The 20,795-nt window shown below is 48.3% G+C and overlaps 1 protein-coding gene across 1 annotated transcript; it reads right to left on the bottom strand.

The window, feature by feature from the left end:
- Nucleotides 1-6,489: 6,489 nt before the first annotated feature.
- LOC145537683 (uncharacterized) lies at nucleotides 6,490-20,085 on the bottom strand. The gene is made up of 4 exons (XM_081568535.1): nucleotides 20,076-20,085; nucleotides 19,749-19,856; nucleotides 16,332-17,222; nucleotides 6,490-8,315 (listed from the first exon to the last, which is right to left on the bottom strand). Exons 1-4 carry the CDS (start codon nucleotides 20,083-20,085, stop codon nucleotides 8,065-8,067), a joined length of 1,260 nt encoding a protein of 419 aa, XP_081424661.1. The 3' UTR covers nucleotides 6,490-8,064.
- Nucleotides 20,086-20,795: the final 710 nt, after the last annotated feature.

The following is a 20,795-nucleotide window of genomic DNA, read 5'->3' as shown; positions in this document are numbered from 1 at the left end:
CTGGTGGAACAGCCCTCACTGACTGGCCCTGTTTCCTCCCATGGACCACCCTCCCCACCCACTGTATATTTGTTTCTGATCCTGCCACCACTACCTGAAGGGAAGATAATGTCAGTATGGCTTATTGTTGATGTTGTTAATTAACCTTCATTTGTTTCTCTTGGTGATTAATAAATATCTCTCAGGAGAAAGTTTCAGGAGAGCTTCCAATTTCTCCTCCAACTTTTACCTACTGAATTCTAGAATCTAGCAAGTGGATTTTACCTACAGCCGTTTTTACTCTGTCATACTGGTGATTTTTTCATTTTTCTCATCCCTTCTATGTTTAGTAATTAGAATTCTGTGAGGAAAAGTTGTTCCTCTAGATTTTTATTCAGTAATTTATTTATATAGCATGGATTTGTGGCATGGGCTGTAATTCAACATGACCATTACTTAGTTTACAATTGTTCCAGCTCTGGCCACTGGGAGTCCTTTCGAGTTGGCTCCTGTGCCTTTTCGAAAAGACCCCATCCTTTTTCTGAATGGTTGTAACTGTAACCTCCATGCAACTCCAGGAAAACCCTGTCATTTCTTTATGATAACTTCTACCTCACCACTACCTTGTGAAATCTGCTGCTTTCCCCGGGATCATAGCTTTACTCACACCCTTCATCAGTCTGCCATCCCATTTCTTCCTTCACCATTTTTGCTAAATCTCCATACTACCTCAATTATTATTTGCTTATTAGCACACTTTCTTTCAATTGTGTCATCTCTGTTCTTTAAACTTCAGTATATTTACCTAAGAAGGAAAATTTTGAATCAAGTCAAACAAAGTGTCTTACCCAGACCGTAATCAGATTTTCCTAGTCATTGCCAAGATGTCCTTTTAGAACTGGCTTGTTTGAACCTGGATCCAAATGTGCTCTATTGATTGCATTTGGTTGTCTGATTTCAAGTTTCTCTTAATCTAAAGCAATCTCTTCTCACTTTTTCTTAATGCCTTGTGTGACCCCAAGAATAATGGAGAAATATATTTCCCCCCTCCCTCCACCCAATTCCTAGTATAGCAAACAGCTTTTATATTCCTTATATTAAGATTTAACTGTTTAAATTTAGAAGCACATGTTTTTAAATTTTATTTTTAATTCTGATAAACACATGACATAAAATTAACCATCTCAGACGTTTTTAAGTGGTCAGTAGTGTTAAGTAGTGGAGAAGGCAATGGCACCCCACTCCAGTACCCTTGCCTGGAAAATCCCATGGATGGAGGAGCCTGGTAGGCCACAGTCCATGGGGTCGCTAAGAGTCGGACACGACTGAGCGACTTCCCTTTCACTTTTCCCTCTCATGCACTGGAGAAGGAAATGGCAACCCACTCCAGTATTCTTGCCTGGAGAATCCCAGGGACGTCGGAGCCCGGTGGCTGCCGTCTATGGGGTCGCACAGAGTTGGACATGACTGAAGTGACTTAGCAGCAGCAGCAGCAGCAGCAGTGTTAAGTAGAGCCACATTATTGTGCAGTGGATACTCAGGACTTTTCATCTTGAAAAACTCAAATTCTGTATCCATGGAACAAGAACTCCCCATTTCGCCCTCCCTCCAGCAATGGCAGCCATCATTCTAGCTCTCATTTTTTTTTTTAAGCTTTGTGTGATTAAGCCAGTAGTCCTGGAAGAAACTAGGTCAGTTGTCCTGTGGAATGTCCCCCCTTGTAACTGTGTCTGTTTGCTTCCTGTGGTATCCTTAACTTGTCCCTCTCTCCCTGTGTTTTCTGTAAATGGAAGTTAGTGCTAAACTCTGGAGAATTTGGTTTGATTCGTCTTCGGCTACTTTGGCAGAATACCTCGTAGGTGGTTTTGTGTACTTTATATCATATCCCGGTCAAGTTTTTTGCCCCTGCCAAAGGTCTAGGCTCTTGAAGTCATTCTCCAAGCCACTGCACCATTCACAGGCAGGAAGGTTTCAGAGTTTTCACCATCCGTGGACTCTTCATGATCCAGCTGCATGTTCCTTCTTCACCACCTCTTCTAGACTTTTCTTTACGTGCCTCCCCCCATTACTGCATCCTGGTCTTTAGATATTTGGATTAAGAGGTGATGGAGACTCCTCAAGGGGGTCTGCTGTGGAACATTTGTTGAGGGTCCTGGGCCAAGGCTTCTTAAGAGACCTTAACTCTAGAAAGCCAGGGAGCATCAGACTTGACTCTGTTCCGATGCTGCTTTCATACCACAGATGGCAGCGGTGACAACGTGGGTAGTTAACTCTGCCGGTCATCCCTGGACTAGTTGGAATTTATAAAATATGCACAAGCCACTGCCTCCATACCTTTCAAGCTGAGCTCTAGTTGCCTGTGGTGGCAGGTACCTCAGCTTGTTATCTTTCACCTTGCTGCTTTTCTTGCTGCTATTCTAGCGGGCCCCCAAGGATAATGCTATTCTTCGTGGCTTTTCCCAACCAATTCCTGATACATCAGACAGTTTGAGCACTGCTGTTACACTCAGGCTATTTTTTTAATGTAGAATCACTCATGTTGTAAGCTTTCTTTGATTATGCAAGTAATACCTATCCGTTGAAGATGATTAGAAAATACTATCATCTTTGAGGTTTTGGGGTTTTGTTTTGTTTTGCTTTTTTAATATTTGTATTTCCCTGTCTTAGATATACTTGCTGCTAAAAGAGGTATACACTTTTCAGACATTTTTTCCTGTGTATAGGTTTATTTCGATTTTTAAATAAAATACATACTATTTTAAAGGTGGCGGTTTTTCTTCTAATGTGTCATAAACATCTTCCCACATTCCTAAATGTATCCCCCAGTGTCATCTTTCAGGACTGCCTGATACTTGGTTGCATAGATGTGGCCTAGTTTATTTCACTAGACTTCTAGGTTTGGAAAATGGGGTTATTGTTCTTTATATCTTTTTTTTTATTCCATTGCGAACCTTTTATTTTTTTTTTATTTAGTTATAATTAACATACTGTATTATATGAGGATGGGGGGATAGACCGGAAAAGTGAGGGGATTAAGAAGTACAAACTTCTAGCTATAAAATAAGTCACAGGAATGTAATGTACAAGTAGGGAATATAGTCAGTACTGTTGTGACAGCTTTGTGGTGGCAGATGGTAACTGTGCTGATTGTGGTGATTGTTGCTGAATGTGTAAGAATGCTCACTCCCTGTGTTGTACACCTGAAACTTATCTGGTACATGTGCGCTGCTTCCCCATTACCTCCTGAGTCTTGGAATTTCCATCAGCAACTTGCTCTGATGTCTTTGCATGTGGTTGTGTTCCCCAAGGAGAAGTTCCCAGCAATAGGCCTTCTGGGCCAAAAGGTATATGCATCTTGAAGGCTTTGGAAGCACCCCTGGACTTCTCTCCTCAAGGTCAAAAAGATGTGTACACTTGTTTTTTTTTTCTCTTGGGAGCAACTGAACTACTCAACTCTCTGTGAAGAACTACTACAGTTGCTCTGTGAAGAATTTGCACTCTTAACCCCGCTTAAGGAATTAAGAGGCCTAATGTCAGGCCTGGAAAGATCCACAGATGAAGTAGTTTGTCCACACCCTCATTTTACCAGTTGTTAGGTTTACTTTCCTCATTAAACAGTAGTAAGCATATTAAAAAAAAAAAAATTTCAGAAACACAGCAGGCTAATAAACTCCCCCGCCCCAGGGTGCTCTCATCAGAGCACACACCCAGGACCATGCTTGTGTTCACTGGCTGAGGAGCCCCTTGGTAGGGCAGGGAGAGTCTGGGATTTGGAGCCGGGCTGACCTGAAGCCAGAGCCGGCTCCCTCCTCAGAAGCCGCTTAACCTCACTTTCTCAGGAAATGCGGTAACAGTGCCTCCCCTTGGAACTCTTGAAAGGCCTGGAGCTCATCCGTACAACAGAGCCTAACAGTGCCTGGTACATAGTAGGCACTCGGGGTGTTTTTAAAGTTCTCTTAGTGACAGTTGCTAAACCGCAGAATTACAGACCACAGCCATATGTCAGATACAACCACACCTTAGCACATTGGAGTATTCACTGTACTTTAAATAATTTTTCTGAGTAAACATTTTTCGTATAATTACAGATTTGGAGTTCTCTTTTTCTCACCAATTTGTAATGCCAATTTAAAAATGGCAGTGATATAAAGGTTGGATGAACAGATCATAAAGCATTGTATTTGTAGTTGTTTTCTGAAGATAGATTTCCAAAAAGTTGTATTACCAGATGAGACAGGAAAAGCATTTCTGTGGTTCTCAAAAGATGGTGCAGAATTTGTTTCCTGAGGGGCAGCAAGCACTCACAGCCACCAGCTACAGGCAGGGCAGGAGGCGGGTGGGCAGGGATGTGTATAGCTAATCAGTCACGCTGGCCCTGAACCTGAAGAATGGCCCACAACCTTTCTCAGCATAGCACTCCTTATAAGACAGACTGAGCAGTTCATATTTGCAAAGAAATGGCTTTCCCATGCCTGGTATAAAGAAGCCTTTGAACAACATTACCAGCATTGGACATTTATTACTTAAACCAAGAAAACGTTTGCCTGTTTGATAAGCCAAAAAAGTGATTCTTGCTACCTCATGAATTCCCTCCTGCCCGTGTATGCTTTTAAACTTCTCTGTGTATAATCTAGGCCTTTTGCCCATTTTACTATTGTGTCTGTGCTTTTTTTCTTTTTTACTGATTTGCACAAACTGGTTTTCCTTTTTTTTAAAGGATTTTTAAAAGGATTCCTATTGTTCATTTGAGAGCACTAACTTGACTCATTAAAAACAATTTCAGTTTTATGAAAAGGTAGATCTCTCTACCTCATTGGAAAAGACCCTAATGCTGGGTAGGATTGAGGGCGGGAGGAGAAGGGGATGACAGAGGATGAGATAGTTGGATGGCATCACCGACTCGATGGACATGGGTTTGGGTAGACTCTGGGAGTTGGTGATGGTCAGAGAGGCCTGGCGTGCTGCAGTTCATGGGGTCGCAAAGACTCGGACACGACTGAGCGACTGAACTGAACTGAGATCTCTCTCTCTCTCTGCCTTGCTGTCCCCTGCCCCCAACTCCAATACACCATAAACAGCGTTAACATTTTGGTCATTTTGGTTTGTTTTCTTTTTTTTTGGCTGCACATACTGCATGCAGGATCTTAGTTTCCCAAACAGGGATTGAACCTGAGTCCCCTGTGTTGGGAAGCACAGGGTCTTAACCACTGTACCGCCACGGAAGTCCTCTTGTTTTCTTATAATTTAAAACTAATCACCAGACTAAGGAGGTGCTTGCCTGTAGGGAGTAGTGGGGAGGAAGTCTGGCTTCTGTGGTACCTCTGTTCGGTCTCACCTACTGACACATGTGGGCGTGTTACCTATTTTAAGATGGTTATAGTTTTCATTTAGCTGTGATCATCCCATGTGTGCATGGCATGTTTTTTTCCATGTAACCGTACACCTCACACACTGCTCTGTCCCCGGGAAGTCATTTTCACCTTGCTGATAGCTGCAGAGTATGCCCAGAGATTTATCTGTGTGGCCCTCCCCTCTGTTTGAATGTTTCATTTAGTTCTGGTTTTTCACAATTGTAAAGGATACTGTGATGAACATTTTGGTCCTTAAAATATTTTTCTAAACTTAGGAGTCTTTTAAGATTTTGCCAAAAGGTAGTTCCTGTATCAGAAGGGGATTCATTGTATTAGAAGGGGTATACTTGTCTAAGGTTCCTGATACACATCTAAGTTTTCATTCGAAAACATATCGATTTGCACTGCCGCTATTAACTCATGATGGTGCTTTTCACCTTTGCTAGTTTAACAAGAGAAGGGACATCTAATTTTAATTTTATTTATTTCGTTTTTAAGGACACTGAATAGTTTCCTCTGAGCTTCTTAAGCAATTGTATTTCTCCTCTTTGCATTCATTGTCTGTGTGGCTTTAATATCTTCCAATCTATTTGAGCAGTGTCTTTATATAATAAGGATATTATCTGTCTTCATTTTGGCCATAAACATTTTCCCCCAGTTTGTTTCGATAATTTTTTTCAGAAGGTTTCAATTTTTATATAGCTCAATTCTTCTGCTATCTTTTCTAAACCTACAAAATCTAACCACCTCTAAACATTAATGTTTTATTCTGCAGTTTTTATTATTTATAAAATATACTTTAACTGTTACTGAATTTACTTTGAATGTATTATGTGAAAATAAAAATGGTCTCCCATTAACTGCCCCAACATCAATTTTAATAAATGACACATCAAGTCATAATATGTTATTTTATAATACAGTTGTATATCTGTATCATCCAAATTGTTTTGTCACCCTTTACGCATCCTAGATCTATGTTTTTAACTTGTATATAGACTTAGATGAGCTTTCTGTCATTGTACCTTTAAAAAGTGTATTTATATGTATGTGTACTTATATGAGAAAGATATGATGGTTACTCTTCTGGATAAAAAATTTGTTTACCAACTAAAAACAGCTTTTTGATGATTATTGAAGTGAACTTCACAAATCAGGAAGAATTGACATTGTTACATTTATTAGCATCCAGGAATATGATGTTCTTTTATATATTCAAGCATTCTTATCAACTGGTAAAGCTTTGTGTTCTCAACAAAGCTTTTGTTTTTCTCATCAGTTTTCCTTAGTTATTCCCACATACTGTTGCAGTTGTAGGCTTCGTTGTGTAGGCTTTTTCTCGTTGGTTATAATTCCCCCAAACGCCAGCATCCTAGGGATGGGGTTACTATTCCTAGTGTTGCCCCGCGGCATGCACTCAAGCTAGCCAAACCCTGTGCTTCCAGAGGCAGGTGGGGGCCACAGATTCTCCGAAGGAAAATGCAGGAAAAGCATAGCATTAAGTATGTGAGCACAGGTATAGACACAACTTATAAATACCACCCCGATACCCCGCCCCCAGCCTCAGTTTTGAATCTCCTCTCACTCTGGTTCCAGTGCTGGGACCAGGCCATCTGATTTTCAGGTCTCCTCCAGGGGGGACCCTGAAAGAGGGAAGAAGTACAGGACCCACTGGCATGATACCTGGCCCACTTCAGCCTTTCAGACAGAAGACTGGTTTGGATCAGTTGACCATAGGCTTCGTCGTTTGTTTACTTGGGCTTTGGTTTTTCTTGTGGGGTGGGGCAGGATTGGCCATACCACATGACCTACGGGATCTTAGTTCTCCCTACCAATTGTAGAAGCCAGCTGGTGCTCCAGAGGGTGGCGCCTCACTGGGTAGCACTGTCTCCTGCTTTCTTTTAGTTTCATTCTATTACAGAATGCAAATCAAAAATTAGATTTCCTGTTTTAAGCCACATTAAAAAAAAAAAAAAAAACGCCAACCCGGTTCACACCAAAATTCCAGGCCTTCCTACCTGGAACTTCCGCCTAGGTCCTTTGCCTAGAAAAAAGGACCATCTCTCTCTTCAGTGGACCATCACTTAATATAAGGAGATCCAGATGTTGCAGGAGGAGAAGGAGGTGACTGCACAGGAGGGGGTTGAATGTCATCATCGACTGAACAGACATGAGATTGAGCAAACTCTGGGAGATAGTGAAGGACAGGGAAGCCTGGCGTGCTGCAGTCCATGGGGTCGCAAAGAGGCGGACACGACTTAACAACTGAGCGACAGATACAAGGGAAAACTCACAGAGTCACCTGAGGGCGCTGTGATGCCGAAGGGGCTCAAGGGCCCCGAGCTTGGTACCGAGCACTGGTCCAAAGTAGACTCCAGGTGAACTCAGGTGGGCTTTTCGGATATCCTGCTGTGTATGCCAAGCAGCACCAATGAAAATAATATGAGCCTATAATAAGAAGAGAGAAGAGTTGTGTTTACTTACGACAGAAAAAAGTGTTGATTTCTATAAGGCGAACATGGCCAACCTGAAAGTCATCTTCCCAGATTATTCTGACAAGCTGCTCCAAGTTTTCAGCACAGTTTTATATATTGTCAGAACAAAGGCTGCCAGAAGGTTGAGTGCTGAGGAATTGATAACTTTTGAACTGTGTTGCTGGAGAAGACTCGTGAGAGTCCCTTGGACCGCAAGAAGATCAAACTAGTCAATCCTAAAGGAAATCAACCCTCAGTATTCATTGGAAGGACTGAAGCAGAATCTCCAATACTTTGGCCACCTGATGTGAACAACCGACTCTCTGGAAAAGACCCTGATGCTGGGAATGATGGAAGGCGGGAGGAGAAGGGGGCGACAGAGGAAGAGATGGTTGGATGGCATCACCAACTCGATGGACGTGAGTTTGGGCAAACTCGGGAAGATGGCGGACAGGGAATCCTAGTGTGCTGCGGTCCATGATGTCACAGTGAGTCAGACATAACTCAGCCACTGAAAAACAACAGAACAAAAACATTAAACCAGTCAGGGGGGTTATATTTCTTCAGTGTTAAAAGAGAGACCAGCACATACATATCGAGTCAGTGTGGACCTGGCACCTGGGAAGGGAGTCTTCCTATCAAAGAAGAACAAACATGGTGACCCAGAAGGAGGGTCCTTAATCTTTATTTTTAACATGGACATTATTTCTGGTCAAGGTGCCCTTTTCCTGAATAATTGAAGTAGATGTACAATGCATATAAGGGAGACCAAAAAGATGCTATTTTAGTTAGTTCGAGTTTGCTCAGACTCATGTCCATTGAGTCAGTGATGCCATGCAACCATCTCATCCTCTGTTTTCCGCTTCTCCTCCTGCCCTCAATCTTCCCCAGCATCAGGGTCTTTTTCCAGTGAGTCAGTACTTCGCATCACGTGACCAAAGTATTGGAGCGTCAGCTTCAGCGTCAGTCCTTCCAATGACTATTCAGGATTGATTTCCTTTAGGAGGGACTGGTTTGGTCTCCTTGCTGTTCAGGGGACTCTCAGGAGTCGTCTTCAGCACCGTGTATGAGACCTCGGCAAATTGTTTAACCTCTGTGCCTCATTTCTCTATCTGTGAAAGGGGGAATGAAAAAATGGGTCCTGCCTCCTGGGGTGGTTGGGAGAATTAAGTGTCTCATATGGAAAAGCACTCACTCAGGCTGGTATCTGGCTCTCAGGAAGCAATGTTTATTTTTTTAAAGATTTTCTAAATGTGGACCATTTTTATTGAGGTTTTTTTTTTTTTTTTTTTTTTTTTTTACAATATTGGTTCTGTTTTATGGGTTTTTTTGGTCACAAGGCATGTGGGATTTTATCTCCCTGACCAGGCCTTGAACCTGCACCCCCCACATGGGAAGGGGAATTCTTAGGAAAGGATATTTAAATCCTCGTTGTCACTCTGCTGATGCAGCATCAGGGATTCCAGACTGAGGGGTCAAAGCGGCCAGCTTGGTGCTTCTGTTGCATGGGAGCTGGATCCGTCTTTGCTGGGGGGTGGTCCTGTGCACTGCAGGAGGTTGACCAATATCCCCTGTCTCTACCCAAAAGTGTCCCCAGATGGTGCCATAGATACCTTTTAGGGGAGCATGGCCATCCTTGCCTGAATAAGCACTGTTCTACGTGAGATCCCCGTGAGTGGAGTCATGTCAGCCAGAGCTGTGAGACGGCAGGATGGAAATACTGCGGGCAGTGCTCATGGAGAGGCAGTTGCTAAAATCTCATCCTACCCCCGAAGCGATGCTTCCATGCCACTCAGCAGCTGAGCTGACGTGTCGCGTTGGCCGATGGCTCAAACCCAGGGTGTCTGCTCCTCTCCACTGCTTCAGATTGTGATGCTTTTTAAGTTATGTGTTTGCTTTTGGCTGCACGGGGTCTTCGTTACTGCACAAGGGCCTTCTCGAGCTGCAGCGAACGGGGGCTATCCTGGGGTTGCGATGTGTGGCATTCTCATGGCGGCGGCTTCTCTGTTGCATAGCACAGGCTCCAGAGTCCACAGGCTTCAGTAGTTAGAGCACACGGGCTCAGCAGTCGCGGCTGGCGCACGGGCTCAGCTGCCCTGCAGCTTGTGGAATCTTCCCAGACCAGGGATTGAACCTGGGCCCCCGGCATTGGCAGGCGGATTCTTCACAACTGGACCCCCAGGGAAGTCCCCAATCATGATGTTTGCAGCATTGTTATTTATATCCATGAAGAGCCCGTCCCACACAGTTCTGAGAAACACAGACTCACCCATTTGGAGAAAGCAGTAGAGACGCAGGGTTTTACATACCAGGCACAATTCTCACAGTTACACCTGTACTAACTTTACTTAATCCTCATGATTCTCAGAGAAGGCGATGGCACCCCACTCCAGTACTCTTGCCTGGAAAATCTCATGGACGGAGGAGCCTGGCGGGCTGCAGTCCACAGGCTCTCTAAGAGTCGGGCAGGACTGAGCGACTTCACTTTCACTTTTCAATTTCATGCATTGGAGAAGGGAACGGCAACCCACTCCAGTGTTCTTGCATGGAGAATCCCAGGGACGGGGGATCCTGGTAAGCTGAGGTCCATGAGTTGGACACGACTGAGCGCCTTAGCAGCAGCAGCAGGATGACAATTCTATGGTGGGTGAGGGGACATTGTTATTCCTACATGTTGCAGATAAAGAAACCAAAGCACAGAGAGGTTAAGCAACTTGCCTAACATCACACAGCTGGTACGTGGCTGGGCTAGGATTGAGCCTTGGAGGTGGGTATTTGACATGCACAGTGCCATTTCCTTTTCTTCTTCCCTCTGGTTGGTTAGGATCTTCCCAACCCAGGGAATGGACCCGAGTCTCTTTTGTCTTCCCGCATTGGCGGGCAGGTTCTTTACCACCACCTGAGAAGCCCTTGATAGTTGAGTTAACTGCCAAGTCAAGAAGTTTAAATAACAACCTGGAATTTGGGTTCTCTTGAAAAGTATCAGAGAATCTGGCAGTGCTTGGTCCACCACCACCAGTTGGCAGGAGCTTGGAGAGGCCGCCTCATTGCAACAGATTCCGTTTCTCCAGGGCCCCCATCACTCCCTGTTCTATCAGTTGGCTGGATTCACTAATTCACTAATAATTCGATGGATGTCTTTGCCCAGACTCTGCAGATATTAGATTTTCAGACTTCCAGGGACGACAAATCACGCATGTGTGGTTTTGTCTGTCTGTTTCTTTTTGTTTGTTTTTTAGGAGCCTAGCCATACTAATCTTTAATTCAGTCCTGCCTATGTTACAGAGGATGGCTGATTTCGGTTTCCTTTTTGTGTGTGTGTGTGGGCATGCTGAGAGGCCTCTGACTTTTTGAGACCTCGAGGGCTGTAGCCACCAGGCTCCCCTGTCCAGGGGATTCTCCAGGCGAGAATACTGGAGTGGGTTGCCATTTCCTCCTCCAGGATTCTTCCTGACCCAGCGATCAAACTTATATCTCCTGCACTGGCAGGCAGATGCTTTACCACTGGGCCACATGGGTAGCCCCAGGACAGGGGAGGGATCCAGAAACTCAGCGTCACAGGCCTGACATTTTCCTTGTGGCTTTTGGAAATAAAGAAGTTTTCACATATTGAGATCTAGGGAAGCCATTCCGGCTCATGCATGGGTTAACCTGATACTACATCAGCAGAATGATAACGAGGATTTAAATATCGTTTCTTAAGACTGCCCCTTCCAATGCAGGGGTGCAGGTTCAATCACTGTTCGGGGAGATAAAATCCCACATGCGTTGTTCCAAAAAAAAAAAAAAAAAAAACCAATAAAAGAGAACTTATATTGTAAAACAAATTCAATAAAAAATTTAAAAAATGGTCCACATTTTAAAAAATGTTTAAAAGATAAATATTGGTTCTTGAAAGCCAGATACCAACCCGAGTGAGTTCTTTGCACATGACACACTTAATTCTCCGAACCACCCCAGGAGGCAGGACCCATTTTATCATTCCCCCTTTCACAGATAGAAAAACTGAGGCACAGAGGTTAAACAGTTTGCCGAGGTCTCATACATGGTGCTGAAGACGACTCCTGAGAGTCCCCTGAACACAAGGAGACAAAACCAGTCTATGCTAAAGGAAATCAACCCTGAATATTCATGGGAAGGACTGATGCTGAAGCTGATGCTCCAATACTTTGGACACCTGATGGGAAGAACTGACTCACTGGAAAAGACCCTGATGCTGGGAAAGATTGAGGGTGGGAGGAGAAGGGGACAGCAGAGGATGAGATGGTTGGATGGCATCACCGACTCAGTGGACATAAGTTTGAGCAAACTCGAACTCACTAAAATAGCATCTTTTTGGCCTCCCTTACATGCATTGCACCGACTCGATGGACATGGGTTTGGGTGGACTCTGGGAGTTGGTGATGGACAGGGAGGCCTGGCATGCTGCAATTCATGGGGTCGCAAAGAGTCGGACACAACTGAGCGACTGAACTGAACTGAACTGATACGCATTGTACATCTGCTTCAATTATTTAGGAAAAGGGCACCTTTTAGGAAAAGGGACCTTTTTCCTAAAAGGTGCCTGGGGACCACAAGGACAAAAGCGGGGAAGGAGCGGCTCACAACCCCCGAACACCCCCACTCCACACGGTTTCTCAGATCGAGCGGTTAAAACTGCCTGAAACAAGTTTGTTGTTATCAGGGTTGGAGGACTGGAAATTCTGGCCTCACACCCACTCTGTGAGCCTAACGTCCTGGCATCACTGTCTCCCTGGCGGGGGGTTCCCCCTGGGCCCCCACCCTCATCCCTCCCCTCCCCTACCTTGTCCCTGCCCGGGCCCAGGTCTTCCAGGAGGCCAGAAGTGGGGTTGACAGGGGAAAACCATGTTATACTGCCAAGCTTCGGAGACACAAGGGCCTGGATGCCTGGGGGTGGGGATAGGAAGGGCCGGGGGCTGGGGTCCCACACTGCAGAATCACCAAATGCACAGTGACCCCCAGGCACGCAGTCACCCCTCTCCCAAACACCCACACACTGCTGCTCACAATGGCCTACTCACAAAACCCCCAAGATGGTGGCAAATGACACTCTTTTGGATTGGGCACACACTTGCCGAAACACACCCCGCCTGGCCTGTGTGTTGAGGCTGGTCCTTACCCTTAAGGATGGACTCTCATCAGACCTTAAACAAATGGATTCCCAGCACAAAAGCTGAGAAATTCTGTGGGCATTTGGGTAGCTGGCACTTTGGGACTATTACGAATGGACCTGTTAGGAACATTCTTTATACATGTGCAGGTATATATGTAAGGTTTACATATATATATATATGTGTGTGTGTGTATATATGATTCATTGGAAACACTGATGCTGAAGCTGAAACTCCAATACTTTGGCCACATGATGTGAATAACTGACTCATTTGAAAAGACCCTGATGCTGGGAAAGATTGAAAGTGTGAGGAGAATGGGATGACAGAGGATGAGATGGTTGGATGGCATCATCAACTGGATGGACGTGACTTTGAGTCAACCCTGGGAGTTGGTGGTGGACTGGGAGGCCTGGCATGCTACAGTCTGTGGGGTTGCGAAGAGCTGGACATGCCTGAGTGACTAGACTCAACTGAACGGATATATACATGAGTTAACCTATAGATTTGCAGGCAGATTCTTTGTTGTCTGAGACATGAGGGAAGCCTATATATACTGGCAAGCTGCAGTCCATAGGGTCACAAAGAGCAGACACTGCCGAAGCAACAGCACATATATATATATATAATGAGTTCATTTCTGTTTTTGTTTTATAGAAGTATAGTGGATTTACGATGTTGTATTAGTTTTTGGGGCAGAGCAAAGTGATTCAGATAGAAGTATGTAGGATTTTTCAGATTGGTTTTCATTACAGGATACTAGATAGAGCTCCCTGGGCTATGCAGCAGGACCTTATGTACTTTTGTATATAGCAGTTTGTATCTGCTAATCCCAAAGGCCTAATTTATCCCTTCCCCAATCCCTTTCCCTTTCAGTAAGTATAAGTGTGTTTCCTATGTCTGCGAGTCTGTTTCTGTTTCCTAAATCCATTTGTATGAATTTCCATCTATAAGTTATATCATAAGGTATTTGTCTTTCTCTGCCTGTCTTCACTCGGTATGATAATCTCTAGGTCTATCCATGTTGCTGCAAATGGCATAATTTCATTCTTTTTGATGGCTTAGTGATACCGAAGCGACAGCACGTGTATATACATGAGTTAATTTTTGGTTTTGTTTTATAGAAGTATAGTGGATTTACGACAATGTTGTATTAGTTTCTGGTGCACAGCAAAGTGATTCGGATAGAAATATGAATGTTCAGATTGGTTTTCATTACAGGATATCAGATAGAGCTCCCTGGACTATGCAGCAGGACCTTATGTATTTTTGTATATAGCAGTTTGTATCTGCTAATCCCAAAGGCCTAATTTATCCCTTCCCCAACCCCTTTCCCTTTCAGTAAGTATGTGTTTTCTATGTCTGCAAGTCTGTTTCTGTTTTTTCTAAGTTCATTTTTATGAGATTCCATCTATATGTTATATTATAAGGTATTTGTCTTTCTCTGCCTGACTTCTCTCGGTATGATAATCTCGAGGTCTATCCATGTTGCTGCAAATGGCATAATTTCATTCTTTTTGATGGCTTAGTGATACTCCGTTGTGTATATGTACCACATCTTCTTCATCCGTTCGTCTGCTGATGGACCCTGAGGTTTCTTCCATGTCTTGGCTGTTGTAAACAGTGCTGCTCTGAACATAGGGATGCATGGGTCTTTTCCTAGTAGAGTTTTCTTCAGGTACATGCCTGGGAGTGGGATTGCTGGCTCATACGATAGCTTTATTTTTAGTTTGTAAGGAACCTCCACACTGTTCTCTAGAGTGACGGCAGCAGTTTATATTCCCACCAACAGTGTGAGAGGTGTCGTGAAACATCTTCGTACACACCCTCTGTTAGCTTAATACGCATTTCTACTGGGAATATACCCAAGAATGGGGTTGTTGGGGTTGGACGTGCATATGTGCAGTTATGCCAACCACCAGTTTTCTCTTCTAAAGAGCAGCACTAATTCACACTTCCATAACAATGCACAAGAGTTCCAGGGGTTTCACCGCCTCACCGACTCTCCTGCTTTTCCTTTAATCAGTCGGAAGGATATGTGCTTGTACCCCTGGAATCTGGTTTTTGAAGGCAAAACTTTTAAAAGAAATTTCTCAAGATGAATAGATTATAAATATCCACAAAATTAAAACTTCAAAAGTAGAAGGTAGAGAGAGAGAGGCTTTTTGTTTGTTTGTTTTAATGAATACACCTTGTTACCACTTGGGATTCTTGTGAAATGCATGTATTATCTTAAAGAGAAAACTCGCTCTATAGTCTTCTAAATTGCTGAAGTGCTGAAGCTCATGGGTGATCATTTGACTTCTCAGAAATGAGTGGGTGCTTTCCTAAGTAACAGAGGGCTGGAAACTGGTGATAATCTTAAAGTCAGCCAGCACCAAAGAACTGTCATAAATATCTCATAAGCGGTGAAGTCAACAATACCTGCATGCAAGGAAGAACTGGAAAAGATGCTGATTGAATCAACAACAGAAAAACCCTGGGGGAAGGGCGCTGCAGGGGGAGGAAACAGCCAGTGCAAAGGCCCTGAATCAGGGTTTCTGTTGCTTGCCACCAAAGGAGTCTGATACAGAGGCTTGTTGTTGTTGTTTAACTGCTAAGTCCTGTTGGCACAGTCTCTAGAGTCAGCCTCCTTGGATTTGAATCCTGGCTTGGCTCCTTATGATCTGTGTGACCTGAAGCAAGCGACAGGAACTCTGTGCCTCTGTTCTCTTATCTCAGAAAGAGACAGAATAACAGAATTGGCCACGTGGTCGTGAGCATTAAGGGGATCGACATGTGTAAAGACACTGGGTTGGTGCCTACTGCATGGTCAATACCCAAGATAACTTCCTCATTCTAATTATCTGCATATCAAAAAAGAGGGGAGGAGATTCTGGTCCATGGAGGAGAAATACATCTTGGGGGTTTGAGAGTAGGCCACTGTGAGCAGCAGTGAGTGTGTGGGTGTGCCTTGGGGGTCACTGTGTATCTGGAGTAGGCATAGGGCAGGCCCCCAGGTCCCAGACATCAGTGCCACCCCCCCGACCCCCAGGCATCCAGACCCTTGGGTCTCCGCGGCTCGGCAGTATAACACGGTTCTTGGTTCTTCCCTGTCAACCCCACCTGCCTCCTGGAAGACCTGGGCCCGGCAGTATAACAGGGTTCTTGGTTCTTCCCTGTCAACCCCACCTGCCTACTGGAAGACCTGGGCCCAGGCTGGGTCGAGGTCGGGGAGGGGAAGGGGCGCTGGGGGCGGGGGGCCCAGGTGGACCCCCCGCCAGGGAGACAATATTCCAGGGACGCTGGGCTCACAGAGCAGGTATGAAAGCAACATTTCCAACCCTCCAACCCTGGTAATAAAACCACAGCCAGCACTAGCACTTGCTGTCTGTTTTGGGCACTGTTATACCCACCTGATCTGAGTCCCTGTGGGCCCGGGCGGGGTCGTTGGTCTGGAGCCGCTCCTTCCGTGCTTTTGTCCAGGGTGTCCCCAGAAGGGTTTTCCGGGAACCCACCGCCCTCACCGCCCCCGCGGGACGCCAGGAAGCGGCCCGGGGCCGGCCCGCCCCGACTCTGTGCCTCTGGGCAGCCCAGAGCCGAGTCGCTGCCGGGGCTCCGAAGGGTCTGCGCCGTCCGGGCGAGTGTGCAGTGCGGGGCGGCGGGCGAAGGGCGGCGGGCGGCGGGCCGCGGGCTGGCGCTGCGGGGTCGCCGCGGGGAGGGCGGAGGCGGCCCGCCAGGAGGTGCGGGTGCGTTCCGGCGGCGGGGCGCGGGCGCGCGCGCCGAGGAGGCCCCCGAGGAGCCCGCGGCTCCCCTAGGGCGGCCGCAGTCCTCAGACCCTTCTGAGGCGCGAGGCGGGCGATTCGTGGTCCGAGGGCTCCTCGGGCCGCCGGGAAGAGAGCAGGCTGGAGGGCAGCGAGGAGGACTGGGCCTTGTGGGTGAAGGCCTGGCTGGGCCTCCTCCCTGGGCAGGTGCAGGAGGAGCAGGCGCCCGGCCCGAAGACGCCAGGAGGTAGGAGCGCGGGTCTGCGGGCCGCGCGGCTCCCTTGGGGGACGAGGCGCTCTGGGGAGGCGGCAGGGCCGGGGCCTCCTTCCGGAACGGCCGGAGGCAGCTCAGGAGGCTGACTCGGGGGAGCCTAGACGGGGGTCTGGGGGAGTGGGGCGGGGCGTGCAACCCCTCCGGAGCCTTTCGGGGGCACCAGAGCAAGCTGGCGAGAAGCGTGCTTGCCGGAGCGTTATGGAGCCTCGTGTGTCTCCGCGCCCGCGCCTGCGGCCGGCGGGTGCCTGGAGCGCGCCGGGGACGCGCATCTGAGGGGGGCGACCTCTGGGGGAGACTGGGCGTCGGCCCCCGAGTCCAGCCCTAGGCGATCCTGTGTCTGGAGGCCGATTCCGGCTTTGCAAACGTGTCTGCCAAGGCGTCTGTGTCTTTATGTCCCCGTGTCCAAAGTGTCTGTTTGAAAATAGGTGTTTCTGCAAGTCCGTACATGCGTGTGCCTGTGTGTGTATCTGCCCGGATTGTCTGCTCTTTCAAGCTCCAGGAACCTAAACCTGAACGTTTGTGTGTGTGGATCTGTGAGCGGGTCTTAGCGTTTCCAAAAGGCCTGCGAGCTGAAGGGGTGACTCTGATTTTCCAGGAATGTTTGTGACTGCGGTGTGGGTGTGGGTATGTGTGTGTCCGTGTGCACGGCTGGGTGTCTCCGAGGGTGTCTGAGAGAGACACGCCAGGGTTTCTCTCTGCTTATCTGTGTGATTTGATTTCCTAGTAGGTTTCACTGTTTACCAAGCCTGTAAGTCCAAAGCAGTGATTCTGATGTTTAAAAACACCATCTGGATAGAGTGTAAAGGCGAGTGAACCTGCGGGTAGGGGTGGGGGTGGTCTGAGAGGGGAAGCCTCTGGGGGATGGGTCCCCAGGTGAGACTGGGGGTTGAGCCTGGGGTGTCAGACAGAGGTGGTCTGGGTGTCCCATAGAGTGTCCTTTCAGATTGAATTGTGCAAATATGTGTGTCCTGAGTGTGTGTGCCTGGAAGTGCCCAGTATTTGAAGCTTTGTGTATCTGCACGTCTGTGTGTGTGTGTGTGTATGCACGCATGCGTGCCTGAGCGTTCCTGAACCTCACGATGTGTTACTGCCCATTTGCGTGTGTTTCAGGATCTACAAGTGCAAAGTGTGTCTTTATTTGCACACGTGGGACTCTGGGGCCAGGGGTGTGGCTGGGAGTTGTTGAGAGTGTCCCCCTGTGAGTCCAGAGCTGGGGGTCAGCTCGCGGGAGGGAGTCACTGTGTGTGTGTAATCCTTCAAGACCCCCACCCCTGGGTCTCTGAAGCTTGAGCCTCTGTGCCTTTCCCAGGAAGGCCTGGCCCCACAGTGGGGGAGGGGCGCTGGGCGAGGGGCCAGGCGCTGAGGTCCAGTAGGGACAGCTCATAGGAGGGACAGTGATGCTGGCAGGCTGGGGGTCTTCCTGGAGGAAGAGGCCCGGGACCCTCCCCACGAATAACGGAATTGCGGTGAACATTCTGACGCCCGTGCGGTTGTCAGAGACCCTGTTAACCTCTTGACTTAATATCTGGGGGTTGGGGCGGGGACGGGGGCCTTGTGTGACTGGGCAACCCAGCCGCATTCATTCTCTCGCGTTTGTCCACAGGCTCCGTGGGCATCCCCAGAGCCAGCCCTGTCCGGGCGTCAAGCAAAGGCACTGGGGCCCCATCCCGCCTACGCCCAGGGTGGAAGACCCAGGTCGCAATGATAGTCTCGAGATCAGTTCCTTGGCCACGGTCCTGAAGGGTCTCCAACTTTCATGTTCAGGCAGGATGGTGCTGCGGGGTCTCCGCGGGGAGCATGGGGTAGGGGCACCCGGGGAGGATGTGCGGGGGCCTCCTGGGGAGTGGGGTGCAGGGGCGCGACCTGGGGGCCACTGAGACCCAATGGGGAGGGCGGTGGCACCCCTTGAGGAACCAGGCCTCCCTGAGGGCCATCTCACCTTCTGAGCCTCCCGGCCCCTCCCAAGTCTGAGTGTTTCTGGGGTCACCAGGAGGAGCCACGACTGCAGTGGTCAGAGGAGGCTGGGGTATCTGCAAGAGGGGATGGCGGTGACCACCCGCAGGACAGCGGAGGGGGATCTGGGTCCTGGTCCCCAGGTTTTAGGGAGCGCAAGGGACAGACCTGTGGACTTGTTAGTTTGGGGGAGGAGGCGGGACTTTGTGCAGGACACAGGAGAGGTCAGGTGGGAATCACGGGTCCAGGCACAGCCCTGACCAAAGAGAAGATTGAGAAATTGTCTCTGGGGGGAGCCTGTTGGGACAAATAGGGACAGAGAAACTTCTGGAGGCATATGGAGGTCCTCGGAGGATGGCTGTGATGATGTGCTGCTAACTACAGCCGTCGGAAATGGGCTTGGCGACCTCCAGGGACTTTGGGGGGTCGTGTCTGGTTTTGGGGGTCAGGGTGCCTCTCTGAGGGGCAGCCTCTGGGGGAGGGGCCAGGCCCGGGTGGGCCGGGGTCAGTGGGCGGGGACGGTGGGCTCAGGGCAGCTTGTGTCAGAGGGGCGGCCTCCGGGGGAGGCGCCGGGGCTGGGGGGCCAGGCTCAGCCGGAGGGGACGGTGGGCACACAGCTCTTATGTCTTCCCCTCTGGGGCTGCAGGGCAGTGTGTCTGCCTGCGGCTCTCGGTTCTTTCCAATAAACTTCTGGGTGCAGCTGGTGCCCCAGATGCTTGGAGCACGTCATGGAGAGCCAGAGTGCGTGAGAGGACCCGAGGGGGTCTCCCCGTTCCTGGGGGGTTGTCCCAGCTCTGAGGGTCCTGGAGGGCTGCCCCAGTTCTGAAGCCCACATGCCCTACTGACCAGCACCTTGTCCCTGTGCCTCAGCTGCTTGGTGACCCAGGGGCCTTTTCCCTCCCGCAGGGTTTCTCTCCCCCAGACAACCTGGCCCAGAACGAGGCCCTGGACTGATGAGGGAGAGATCAGAGGTCAGAGGTCAGGCTGGAGGGTCCCAGGGTTAGAGACAGTGATCCAGGGAAGGTGCGTAGGAGACGGTGGGGGGGAGGCCTCCTGACCCACCCCCGCCACCAACAGCGATAGAGTTGGATCCGACACGGGACTGCCTGAGTCTGGGTCAGACTGTGTTCTCAACACTTGACATGCATTTAATTCTATGTAATCCTCACGTTTCATCATTCTGCTCATTTTGTGGATGGGAAAGCTGACAGCACAAGAGGTTAAATACCCCCAAACTGGGGCATCCCAGGTAAAACACATGATAAATACTTAAATAGAAATTTCAGGTGAAGAATGAATTACCTTTTAGTACAAGTACATCGAAAGTAGTCCATGGGACATGCCAATACTGAAACACAGTTCAGCAGAATAAACACAAAATGAATTTTTATGTCATGTAGGACATGACCCATGCAGTGTTTGGAGATAGTTATTCTAAAAAACGATCTGTGTGTCTGAAACTCAAATCTCAGTGTGCTGTGCTTTCTTGTGCTGTTGGTAAACCTTGAGCTCTCTCAGTTAGTGACTGGCAGGCTGGAATCCCCCCAGTTCTCACCCCCAGACACGCTGGCCCAAGTCCTGCCCAGGGCAATGCTGGCCGGAGGTGAGGACCCCACACTGAGCCTGTGCAGAGAAGCCTCCCTGCAGGGCCGGCCCCTCCCCCGGGCTGTGCTGAGGGGTCTGGGGCTCGGCCCCTCCCATTGACCACAGTCCTGATGTGGACCTGGATGGCCCCGAGGACAGGGAGGGGAGGGCCTGTCTGAACCCCTCGGTCAGACTGCCTGGTAGCCCTGGGAAGGAGCTGAAAGACAGCCCTGGGAATGCCCCAGGAGTGCAATTACTGAGTGCCTGCTGTATGCCAGACTCCTGAGGCCCTTTTGATTCCCACT

The sequence above is a fragment of the Giraffa tippelskirchi genome, chromosome Y, assembly GCF_054371585.1.
Source record: "Giraffa tippelskirchi isolate mGirTip1 chromosome Y, T2T-mGirTip1v1.2.pri, whole genome shotgun sequence".
Lineage (NCBI taxonomy): Eukaryota > Metazoa > Chordata > Mammalia > Artiodactyla > Giraffidae > Giraffa > Giraffa tippelskirchi.
Note: the sequence above shows the minus strand (reverse complement) of the source record. Positions and strands in the feature narration are given on the sequence as shown.

Coding starts and splice junctions, on each gene's coding strand:
- LOC145537683 (XM_081568535.1), bottom strand. Junction 17,223..19,748: donor CAGGGACAAGGTGCTGGTCA/GTAGGGCATGTG, acceptor CGCCCCCCTCAG/ATGCGCGTCCCCGGCGCGCT. Junction 8,316..16,331: donor CCCACAGGGACTCAGATCAG/GTGGGTATAACA, acceptor GTTGTTTTTCAG/TGGCTGAGTTATGTCTGACT.